Source organism: Crinia signifera, chromosome 4 (assembly GCF_055691185.1).
Source record: "Crinia signifera chromosome 4, ASM5569118v1, whole genome shotgun sequence".
Taxonomy (NCBI): domain Eukaryota; kingdom Metazoa; phylum Chordata; class Amphibia; order Anura; family Myobatrachidae; genus Crinia; species Crinia signifera.
Window position 1 is genome coordinate 185,113,299 of NC_139220.1, and position 12,325 is coordinate 185,125,623.

The 12,325-nt window shown below is 45.8% G+C and overlaps 1 protein-coding gene and 1 pseudogene across 1 annotated transcript in view; one reads left to right on the forward strand and one right to left on the reverse strand.

Annotated features, from left to right (window-relative positions):
* Positions 1-253: 253 nt before the first annotated feature.
* LOC146076336 (U2 spliceosomal RNA) lies at positions 254-378 on the forward strand (annotated as a pseudogene).
* A 2,018-nt stretch (positions 379-2,396) lies between these two features.
* LOC146074737 (TRPM8 channel-associated factor homolog) overlaps positions 2,397-12,325 on the reverse strand; it is a 35,904-nt gene continuing 25,975 nt past the window's right edge. The window contains exons 5-7 of the mRNA XM_083183179.1: positions 7,568-7,807; positions 4,953-5,290; positions 2,397-3,656 (exon numbers count right to left, since the gene is read on the reverse strand). Coding sequence (XP_083039305.1) covers positions 3,399-3,656; positions 4,953-5,290; positions 7,568-7,807 — 836 coding nt within the window. The 3' untranslated portion in view covers positions 2,397-3,398. The remainder of the gene's footprint in view (positions 3,657-4,952; positions 5,291-7,567; positions 7,808-12,325) is intronic.

Consider the following 12,325-nt stretch of genomic DNA (forward strand, 5'->3'; position numbering starts at 1 on the left):
GGCATGCTAGGATGTGTAGATTCACAACAGCTGAAGAGCCACAGGTTTGCCAGGCCTGCAATAGTTTGATTTAAAAACACACGTGTGAAATAGGTCAATATGGGAAATTTCCCTGTTCTATGCAAGCTGTCACATGCAGGGCCATCTTTTTCTCCCCTTGCAGAGACTGATTCACTGGGGTATTGCCAGGCTCTGCTGCTGGTCTGTGTATGCTGTAACGATGCACCCACTCCAGCACATACAGTACAGTACTATCGCTTATCGGCCTTTTGGCTAAGATCAAGTGTAGGATCTGTTCTTATCAATGGATATGACCTGGCCTCTGGCAGAGAATAGAGAAAGAATGGACTGAGTTGGGCGGAGGGTGTGGGACCTCTCATGCCTGGGAGTGGCGAAAAGTCTTGCTGAGTACCTTCACCTCTGCCATGTGGCAGGAGGTGTTGTTTCCGTAAACCCACTAGTAGGAGGGGGGGGGGGGGACACTGGACCTAGTAGTTTGGCTCTCTTGATGGGGTTTGTAGCCCCCGAAGGATGACACAGTGAAAGTCTCAGTTTAGTATCCATTCCCAAGGAGCGGAGAAAGGCTGGGACTGAGTAGATGGCTCCCATTCCAGAGGTTCGTAGCCTCTGATGGGGAGACCGCGAAAAGCCCAGCTTAGTACCTTAATCTTGGGATGCGAGAAACACTGAGACTGAGTAGATTGCTCTTCCGAGGGGGCCTTAACCCCTAAGGGAGTCATTCAAAAAGTGCAGTGGAGTACCCATTCCCATGCCAGGGGCTGGAAAGTGCCCTATGATGGGAGCAGAGAAACACTTGGTCGGACGCTGATCGGTCGGCTGCCTGGAGTCCGAGGCTGCACTGTGCCCCCGGGGAAACTCGTGGTTGCCGAACATGCACGGGTGATCCCAAAATCACCATGCACTAGTAAGCACTTGCACTGCACACTTCCCCTCAAGGTTAGGCTGCACATCCTTACCTTGTCCTTTTGGATGGGGTAGGACAATTTTTCACACCCCCACCCCGGCCTTCTGGCTGGAGTCCTCTTTATTATTTATTTCTCTTCTTCTCATGTTCGTGCACTTTTCACGTTTTCTGTTTTCAGCAGTGTGTCACCTGTTTTTTTGGGTTGTGTGTTTGACCCTTATGGGCCATTCACTCCCCAATGTACCAAAGCTCTCATCCTTTTGGGGAGAGCTTCGGTCCCCTCGAGGGGGACCCTGAGCCGCAAGGCGGAGAGAAGCCTAATGTGGGTCTCTCCAAACCTTTCGAACTCAAGGGTCCATTCGAACGCACGACCCCCTATCCTTTTGGGGAGAGCTTCAGTCCCTTGACCCCGAGCTTCAAGGTGGAGGGATGCCTACGGTGGGTCTCTCCAAACCTTCGGGTGCGGAGAACCCACTGTCCTAACACTTCCGGGAGTTGAGGAAAGAGGGTCTCTCTATGCTTCAGCGAAGAGGACCCACCGATCCCTTTTTTCCCCTCTTCGGCAATGGAGCCCTTCTTCTTTGGGAGAGGGTCCACTTGTACGCACGGCCCCCTATGCACGATTTAGGTCACTACACAGGTGGTGGGAGCACATCTCGGGCTCCCTGAGTTTCTTCAAACTGAAACTCAGAGGCAGAACTCTGGGAGGCAATGGAGTCATCTGCCGACGGGCTCCTGCTCGCAAGGGGGCACCTCTCCTGCCCCTGGAAGTTTAAATTAGTCATTTAAAAGCCAACGATATTGCTTCTGTGGCTGAGTTCTGAAATATTATCTCTATCTATCTCTATCTATATTTCTGAACAGAAATATATATTTTACATAAGGTTATAAAAGATTGTGTGTGTTTGTGTGTGTGTGTGTGTGGGGGGGGGCACCGATATATATATCTTGCCTCCGGGCAACTGGAACGAACTTACGCCACTGCTGAAACTATCAGCATCGCCACATTTAATCAGCAATCACAAAATCCTCGAAGGTGGTGAAGATCAGACCTTTGGTGACATGCATTTGTCATCTTCAAGGAGACCTTTATAATGCAAAGTAAATTCTAATTACGACAAACCACATCTCCTCCCAAACGCTTTATTAATTTAAGACCTAAAACAATCAATAATTTAGGAGAGAAAAAGCAATTTGAAGTTAAAAGCAATCTACTTGCAAAATTCTTTATTTTTCCATTCTCTATATTTGAAGTGAAGCCGGCAGCATTATCATTGCCTTTCTGAGGGCGCTCTGAATAACAGAATGTTGGCATGTTCTTGTCTATGGGGGTTATTGTGGTTGATTCGCTCAGATGTGAATTCGCACCCTTGTGAGTCAACCAGAACCCTTGAGAGTCAACTGGGGGGGGGGGGGGGGGCGGGTGTACCGCCCTGCAAAGGGTGGTACACCCGCCCCCCCTTGCAGTGTGTGTACGCACTCACAGCCTGCGAATGGATGTTTATGTTAAACATCCATTCTCAGCCTGTGGGTAAACACCCAACATCATTCCATGGTCGTCAACCATGGAATGATGTGGAACGTGCACGCATATCTAAGTGACTCTCAGGTCACTTAGATTTGCTTGCACCCTTGAGAGGAAGTGGGCAAGCAGCTAACTCCTGGTGATGTCAGCTGCCCGCCCTCAGCACCCACATAACAGCCTGATTTCCATGGGCGTTCCCATGGGCGCAACTATACGCCACCACCCCACGCCCCCCTGGCCGCAGCCTTGGTAGCTTGAACCTGGCAAACAGTCTGTTCGCCATGGCCGCACGCACCCGGTGTATGCACTTGCGCAGAAATGCGGCTGCACATGCGCATACGCCAAACATTGTCCCCCATGCGAATGAACGTCGGCTGTGAACGGACCAGAATAAGGACCTATATGTGTGCAGATGAGGCAGAGAAGCAACTGCACTCATACAAAATGAACTGCAGTGCGGAATACAGATTTTAGCTATGTAAATGAGGACCATAATGTTTCTATAAATGTGCAGATGCTACCAGGTTAATACTTCCCTATTCCCAAAGCATTAATCAGCCACATAGATAAATCAGAATCAGATACTATTGCATAGCCGATAGTGCACAGATAGGCTTGTCATGAGATAACACATTTGATTACTAAGATTGACAAAAAAGGCAGTATACTATGTTATATACTGCAAAAACAAAAAAATCTCAATGTGTGTAACAGTAAAATTCTGCTTTTGTGGGCATGCACTGCCTGCTCCTGGCCCTCCCTTCCTGGAGCGAACGGCCCAGCGAGTGTGGAACTTGCCAAAGCCGTTCGCTCCTGGGTTTTGGACATGTGGGGACTGGAGGACGGGGATGAACATCAGGGACGGGGGCGACTTCGGACTTTAATGTATGGGTCTGAATAGGCCCCAATGTGCATAACAGTAGAATTCTGCTCATGTTGTTTTCAGCATTAGGTTGATGGGGAAGTGACGTATTTCTTCATAGGATCTTCCTCCCATTCAGGCAAAGTAGATATATTGGTTTCGGTTTTCTCATCAATGGGCCACCCCCAGGCCTTGAAGAATGGGGCCAGGTTCTTATGGACAGCTTGAGAGAACTTCTCTGCCCAAAGATTCATCTTAACCTTTTTCACATGGCTGACGTTTGATATTGTTTGATATTCAGAGAACAGGCGTTTGAAGGGATCCCAGCCAAAGGCCTCTTGCAACTGAAGGATATACAATACATAAAAGCATTAGTGAATTGTTATCTATAAATAATAAATAGATAGTTCACAATATGATTTGCACACTTAAACCTTTTTATAATGCATGACAAAATAGAGCACACGACAGAAGGATTTGGGAAGAGTAGGACTTCACAAAGAATCCAGTTGAGAGGAAGAGAAGGTCATGTCAAAGTCATATATGTGTTTGGCAAAAGGATGTGAAACCAGCTGTTATTTACCAACTTACCACACTAGGGGGCAGATGTATTAATCACGGTGAAGAGATAAAGAGGAAGGTGATAACGCACCAGCCAATCAACTCATGACTGTCAATTTTCAAGCACAGCTGATTGGCTGGTTCATTATCACCTTCTACTTTATGTCCACTTTATGTCCATCTGCAACAATATTTCAGCAAATCCTAGGGGATTTCCTGTGCAAATATATAGAACTATATATTCTATGCTACTGCTTGCCCTATGTTAAGTGTGGGACTGGAATTTACTGGAATAAATTAAAATGTATGAACCCTAAATAATTTTCAGGGGGTGCCACTGCATTGGAGTGGAATACCATGTTTTTAATTAGAGGAAGGCCTTTTTAACAACCACATTGGATACACTTTTTTCCATTCGGGTGTTATAATCGGGTGATGGGACAGAAGTTAGTTTAAATATGCTACGCTCTGATTGTAAAAGGTTCAGTGCCTCCTCAGGAAGGTGCACTACTGCCCAGCTAGCCATATACCTCTATATTTCCAATGGTGGCACTCTGCATACACATTAATTAGTCAAATGGGTTTGACCAAATATTGTGTGTCCAGAAGCCTCCTTTGGATATTTACTAATTAGCTGCATCCCCATGCACTATTGTTGAAGTCGCAGCAAATATTTTTTTCTCATGTGAATGTGCATCTTAATCACAATGCAATATGATGAAAAATGCTTCACGTTATTAATTTACTTGCTGCAATGCACTGGCCGCAACATTTTTCTCTTCATGTTCTGCTGTGTGGTGTATTAAGATGTAATACTTAATGAATTCCTTCATCATAACCCTCTAACAAGGTGTTTTTTGGGGGGGCGCTCCCAATAGGTAAAATTTGCCTAGCTACAGTGACCTCCTCCAGCTCTTCTTTGAGAAGTTTCAAGAAGGCAGAAGAATTAAAGTTGGAAAATATGAACTGCTGTGCAACATAATGTAGTTCCACCAAGGTGCATGTACAGTATGCTCTTTTTTTTTGCTTTGAGGATTGCGAATTAACACTATACATAGAATTACTGTATTTATACAAACCAGAAGATATGTCTCAAGGCAAGTCCACACATTCCAATGTTCCAGTTTGGCTCCATCCTTTATGTACTTTGTAATTCGAGCAGTCCTGTCTCCTGGCTTTAGAGCGGGATGAGCTAAATCCCGAGTAATATTCAGCACTGTCTCATATACATATACAGACCAGAGGTTATTTGTGCCTTCTGTTGTATGAGGGGGAAATTCCCAGTTAGATTTTTGCTGATTGTGACCAAGTTCATGGACAAATCCCCACAATCCACTTTTTCGTAATTGCATAGCGTCTATCATACACTTTGCTGACTGCAGATGACACATTATTGGGTATCCAGCATGCATCCAACCTATAGTATAGTAATATATAAGAAGCCATGTAAGCAATTGACTGATGTATCTTAACACTATTTTAATATTGTAATTGATGCAATTCGCAACAAGTGTGAATACAGAAACCAGGCTGGGAAGGATAAATCCTGGGGAAGATGTCCTGTCCTGTTTTTAGTTGGTGCTTTGGAAGGATGTATCCTCCTCAAACATCAACACTGATCTGTTATGGATTGATGTTTGAGAAGAATAAGTTCCTTCCAAATTAAGCCCTCTTCTAATCAGTGTGTGTGAAGGATAAATCCTGGGAAAGATAAGTCCTGTTCTGGGCTAGTATTTGGAAAGAAAAGGTCCAGTTCTTTGCTGGTGTTAGTGAAAATATTCCTCTTCTGGGCTAGTGTTTGGGAGGAAATGTCCTATAATGGGATAGTGTTTGGGAAGAATAGGTATTGTTCATGCCTAGTGTTTGGAAAAGAAGATTCCTGTTATAGGCTAGTGTTTGGAAAGGTAAGGTCCTGTTCTGGTGTAGTGTTTGGGAAGGGAAGGTCCTGTTCGGGTGTAGGGTTTGGGAAGGTCCTGTTCTGGTGTGGTGTTTGGGAAGGGAAGGTCCTGTTCTGGCATAGCATTTGGTAAGGAAAGATCCTGTTATGGGCTAGTATTTGGAAAGGGAAGGTCCTTTTCTAGCCTAGTGTTTGGGAAGTGAAGGTTGTGTTCTGGCCTAGTGTTTGGGAAGTGAAGGTCCTGTTCTGGCCTAGTGTTTGGGAAGGGAAAATCCTGTTTCGGCGTAGTGTTTGGGAAGGGAAAATCCTGTTCTGGCCTAGTGTTTGGAAAGGGTAGATCCTATTCTGGGCTAGTGTTTGGGAAGGGAAGGTCATGTTCTGTCCTAGTGTTTGGCTATTAAAAAAACTTGTTCTTTTGTTATTGTTTGGAAAAAAAATGTACTGTTCTGGGAAGGTCTTTGGGAAGGAAAGATCTTTTTCTGGGTAGGTGTTTGCAAACGAAAGGTATTGTTCTGGGCTGCTGTTTTGGAAAGAAAGGTCCTGTTCTGGGCTGGTGTTTGAGAATTAAAGGTTGGGTTGGTGTATGGGAAGGAAAGGTCCTGTTCTTGGTTGGTGCTTGTGAAGAAAAGGTACTGCTCTGGGCTAATGTTTGGGAAGGGAAGTTCCTGTTCTGAATTAAGGGAACCGGTTCGGTGCTTGTTTTGGGGGGAAAAATGTCCTGTTCTGGACCGGTGTTTTAAAAAGATTAGCCCTGAGATACCTAAAGAAACAAGTGAATAGTAAATACACAGATGGGGAACTAGCATGGAAGAGCTTTTTGCTTCATTTGAAGGCCTTTTACATAAGTTAAATGTTATTCCAAATTTTAGTACATGATCTAAAGTGGCATACACACTGGCTATTTTGCAGAGCGATCTGAGTGATGCTTGATCAGTCAGATTGCTCAGCACACAGCACTGAACAGATCTGTCAGGACCTGGTGAGAACATTGGCCCAGAATGGCATGCTGGATATTAATCGCCAGGTGACAGTGACGCGCAGGACCGCTCATGTGTAGGAGCCATACCGTACATGTGTAGGAGCCATATCGCTATGGCTCCTACACATGGAGCGATGTAGGGACATTTTCTAAGCGGTCTAGTCAGATTTTTGACTGTGTTATCATTGTTTTTTTGGTATATACCATTTTTTTAGTTCATTAATGGTTCTTAGCTTGTAGACCTAAGCTGTTGGGTGGCCCCCATTGGCTGTGTCATGAAGCAGATGAGGATTGTTTTCTGTTAACATGAAATTAAGCTTTGTCAAGAAATTGCAGATAACACAAGAAATGACTCACCGAGTGATGCAAAACTCCAGAAAACAATTACAAATGTGTGTATGACAAATTAAGGCCACCATTTAGCATATTCAACCCAATTGAACTCCATGCACTTTCAGATTATGTGCTAAACTTTTTTAGAGCATTTACCATTACTTTTTAAAAAACCTTTAAGATCTGGCAGTTGTTTTTGCCTCACTCTGTACAAAGCAATTGCAAAATGATGTCTGTGTCATGTGGCAATAGCACAGTGCATGTCTCTGCTTCTTATGTAACTCGAGAGGGGTTACAAAACCTGGGAAGCAGTGTGTAACATCTCATTTACATGTATTTTATTTATATGCGGAATCTATTATTTTATACAGTGATATTAAATGAATGTTAAATAAGGGTCTTTTTGTAAATAGAAGATCTTATACCCAATAAAAAATTGTCTTATAAAAAAAACTTTAAATAATGTGACTTTGCGGTTTACCAACCTACTGAGATCTGCACATCTGCCACAAATCTTTCAGGACGTGCAAATTTCCTTGGAATTGCAGCAAGATCGGCTACTGCCACCATGAAATCATCCCACAGAGAAGTTAAATCATCAGGATCATCTAGAGAGCGGATAACCTCAGAGGGGACAGTAAGGATTATGTTCTCTGTAATGATCTCAGCCCAAGGAGCTGGATAGTTGCGAATGGTTTGCACCCAGGATGAGTTGCTAGTTTGGCCTGGGGGAAAAGTCAGAAGAATTAACAGATTACAGTATAACAAATAAGCTGCACATTTTGCACATCTGTGTTAAAACATTGTTATACTGGTCCATAACAATCCAGTAAATAATAATGTAATATAAATTACAGTTGGAATTTGCCTAACCAGCCTCATTCTGGTCACAAACAAATTATGAGCCCCATTTATCAATGACTAATACAACTTATTCCCTGTGATAAATGACCTAACTGTCAAACACGTGATTAGCTGATTGACTGGAGGACAATTTATAATACGCAGCAAGTTTTATCACTCCTTGCTAAAAGAGCTTCTATATTTTTGTTTCTCATTCATTGGAGCAGTATTTTTCAACCGCTGTGCCGTGGCACACTAGTGTGCCTTGAGCTGTTATCAAGTATGTTATTTACTGGTCTCTTTTCATGTAAAAGGCCAATGTATTTTATTTTTGTTACCTGTGGGGACCAGTGTGATTGTTTTTTACATGGGGCCAATAGGTTGTTGTTTTTCCCGTGGGGGCCAATGTGTTTTGCCCTGTGGGGATCTCATGGTATACCATGGCAATTTTAAAATCTCATTTAGTGTGCCGCAAAGTAAAGGTTGAAAATCACTGCATTAGAGTGTCGGTCCACATCATTTTTGTCCTACTATTCTCCAGTAATCATTTTGCTACATTTGTAGACATGCCTAATTTTATACAACTGTAGGACTGCTTCGTTTCATACAATAACAATGCATGAATTAAATCCAATCACTTTGCTATAAAGATTTTCCTGCAAACACTATTGCATTATTAATCAATTTAGATATTTACATTCTATTATACTGAATCAAAATGAATATGTTTATTTATGAATAATTTGATTGGACTAAATCATCAAAGTGTGTGTCTAGAACAGGGCCAGTGCAAGGCTCTTCAGCACCCTAGGCAAAAGTTCAACCTACTGCCCCCCCCCCCCCCCATACTGCCACCAATACCCACATGCCTAACATTCTGGAATGGCAGTGAGGCTCCCAAAAATCAGGTGGTCCTGCCAGCCCCCTGGGAAGGTGGACATGTCCCCTGCTTTCCCTGTAGGCCCCCCTTTGCCACCCACAACAGAGTACAAGGAGGAGGGGGCAGCAAGGTAGGGAAAAATGCTCCAAGGAAAATATGGAAGTGAAGTCTTAGAGGTTCCACAGCCGCCACCTGCATTAAGTACAACAAGGATCCTCATAGACATCATTGATTTTTTGATAGGCAGACTTGCTGGCGCCCCCCCAGATCCTGGCGCCCTAGGCAGCTGCCTAAAGCTGCCTAATGGTAGAGCCGTCCCTGGTCTAGAATAAAATATCTGCAGTCTAACTTCTGACATTCTGACATACCTCCCAACTGTCCTGATTTTCATGGGACAGATCTTTTTTTTTGGTACTGTCTCGCATCCCACCCGGGCTTTTCAGTGTCCCGTGGTGGTGGGGGCAGTTGGGGGCACAGCGGTGCAATTACACAGTGTCCATGTTAGTGTCCATGTTGACTATGTGGACATTTGGGACAAAAAACCCCATAAAAAAATGGCCTTTTGACTGTCGATCTTCATGCTTGTGTCAACTTCAGACCCTGTCGACCTTCTGTTGATTAATTTCAGTTGTTGATCTAGGTTCTGTCGACCTTCTGTGGTCAACCTTCACTGAATTGACCCAATGACCCATACCTGAGTCAGAGGGGCTGGGGGCATTACAAGCAGCTCACACAGCTCTGGCCATGCCCTCACATTGGCAAAAATGTAGACGTGGCCTTGTGGGAGTGCCATCCTACATTTTTGGCCTCCTGACCATGAAGCCACGCCCCTTATTTTAGACCATAGTCATTTATTTTGCCAAACATGCCAGTCTCGGATGATTACACTCTGACAGCAGTGGGTATTTCAGTGTGGATTCTGGAGACCCCTGGTAAATTACAACTTGCCAATTGTACCACTGTATTTGTTGTATGCACAGAGGTCCAGTGTAATCCAGTCCTGTCTAGCCCTGAGCCCAGCAAAGCCTACAGAGACACTGAATTGATTTTCAAATATGGTGCCAGCTTGTGTGGCAATCAGAGCTCTCAGCCAATGAATAACTGCAGATGCTGGACCACAAGAAGCTCTGATTGCAGTGGCGGCTGGAGATCAGCGGTGAGTGGATGTGCAGGTGGTGCTGCCAGATGGTGTACCCACAGTGCAAATAGACAAGCATCACTGGCACACACCTAGTTATTGCCCTGCACAGCACCTAGTGCCCCTTATTCCAATTATGCTACACAGTAGTGCCCCTTACACAAAATGTCCACAGTAGTAGCGCTGCTTATACATATAATGCACAGAGTAGTAGAACCCTTACACACACATCATGTCACAGTAGTGGTGCCGCTTACACATAATGCCCACTGTTGGCCACAGTAGTAGCGTTGCTTATACACAATGTCCAATGTATCCCACAGTAGTAGCGTTGCATATACATAATGCCCACTGTTACACTCGGTAGTAGCGCTGATTGTACATAACGCCCACACCAGTTGCCGACAATCTTAGTGCTGCTCATATGCAGGGCAGCCGAGAGGTATGCCGGGCCCCGGTAAAATGTTGGGGACATGGACTAATCATGGGAGGCGTGACAATCTCCTGCGATTAGGCCACACCCCTAAGATGTTTAGAGGGGGTGAAAAAAAACATTCTAAAGTCAGGGGGGGGCGGGGGGGGGGTGTTATTGTGTCCCCCCCCCCCCATGCTCTCATGCTGTCATTGTTACACTCATGCTAAGCCTGCTGTCAGCACACCACATGCTGTAGACGTGTGTGCTACTGCTGTCCGGGAGGGACAGGATGGGGGGCACCCACCGGGCCCCTCCAGCATGCCCGGGCCTGGGTGATTAGTACCCTTCCCCCCTCCCGGCGGCCCTGCTCATATGTAATGCCCACACCAGTTGCCAACAGTAGTAGTGCTGCTTAAACCTAATGCCAACACCAGTTTCTGATAGTAGTAGCGCTGCCTATATGTAACTCCCACACCAGTTGCCGACAGTAGTAGCCCTGCTTATACCTTATGCCCACACCAGTTGCCGACAGTAGTAGTGCTGCGCAAGGCCCACACCAGATGCCGACAGTAGTAGCACTGCTTAGAACTAATGCCGACACCAGTTGCCAACAGTAGTAATGCGTAATGCCCACATCAGTTGCTGACAGTAGTAGCAATGCATACAGGGCCGGCCTTAGGCATAGGCAAACTAGGCAATTGCCTAGGGCATTTGGAATGCCTAGGGGCATCAGCAGCTTATGCTGATTAAAATGATATGCAGCATGCCTATATTCTGTGTGTGAGTGAGGCTGTATCTGCATATTAAATAGTGTATTCATGGAAATCACTGTAACATAGCATTCCGTATGCAGGTACAGCCACAGTCGCACACAGAATATAGGCATGCCACATATCATTTTAATCATCGGAAGCTCCTTGTGTGTGCTGGTCATAACAATGCAAATAAGACGAATTTTCAGCAAAAAAGGCACCCAATGTTAGCAGAACTGGCCAGGAGCTGCATGGCCTATTGAGGCAAGATGTATGAGGAAACATCTGTATCCAAGCAGAGGCAGAGGTCACAGTGTTAGCGGCTGTGCGAGTGCTGTCTGCGGGTGCGTTGGTTGTGCAATAGCGTTCGGCATATGTGTAAGGGGCATTATGTGTGTCATGTATAAATGCATTAATAATGTGCGACATACAGATGGGGCAGGTCCCATCTTGGCAGGGGATGGCGCTGGCGTCGCCAGCCGCCATCCCCCGCCAGCGCCATGGCGATGGTGAGAAGGGGACGCGCGCGCACGAGAGGCGCGCGCGTCCCCTTCCGACGGCGCTTCCACCCATTCCCCCGGGTCCCCGCCGGCTTGCCGGCGGTAACCCGGGGTCCCCGCCGCCTGCCCGCATCCCCCCCTAACCCTGTCCGTCTCCCTGAGGCGGAACGGACAGGGTTTCCGTCGCGCTGGCGACGGAGACTGAGACGCGCGTGCGCGTGAGACGCACGCGCGTCTCAGTGTATTCGCTGGCGCGGCTGCTGGCGGTTCGCCAGCGCGGACGTCCTGGCGACCCGCCAGCCAGGATGGGACCTGACCCATCTGTATGTGTAACAGGCATTATGTGTGTCATGTGTATAAGGGAATTAATAATGTGCAACATATGTGTAATGGGCATTATGTGTGTCATATGTATAAGGGCATTAATAGTGTGCAACACATGTGTAAGGGGCATTATGTGTGTCATTATGTGTATGAAGGGCATTAATAAAGGTTGGCATAATGTATAAGGGGCATTATGGTTATAAGGACATTAACAATGTGTGTCATGTGTAAGGGACATTACTGTGTGGTATTATCAGGGGTGCCGAGAGAAAGGGGTAGGGGGTACAAATTACCCAGGCCAAAGTCTGATGGGAGGGCCCAGTGGGGGCCCTGGGCTCCCTCTCCTTAAGTGACAGCAGCAGCTGCAGCTCTTCTCCTCTGCCCAGCACAC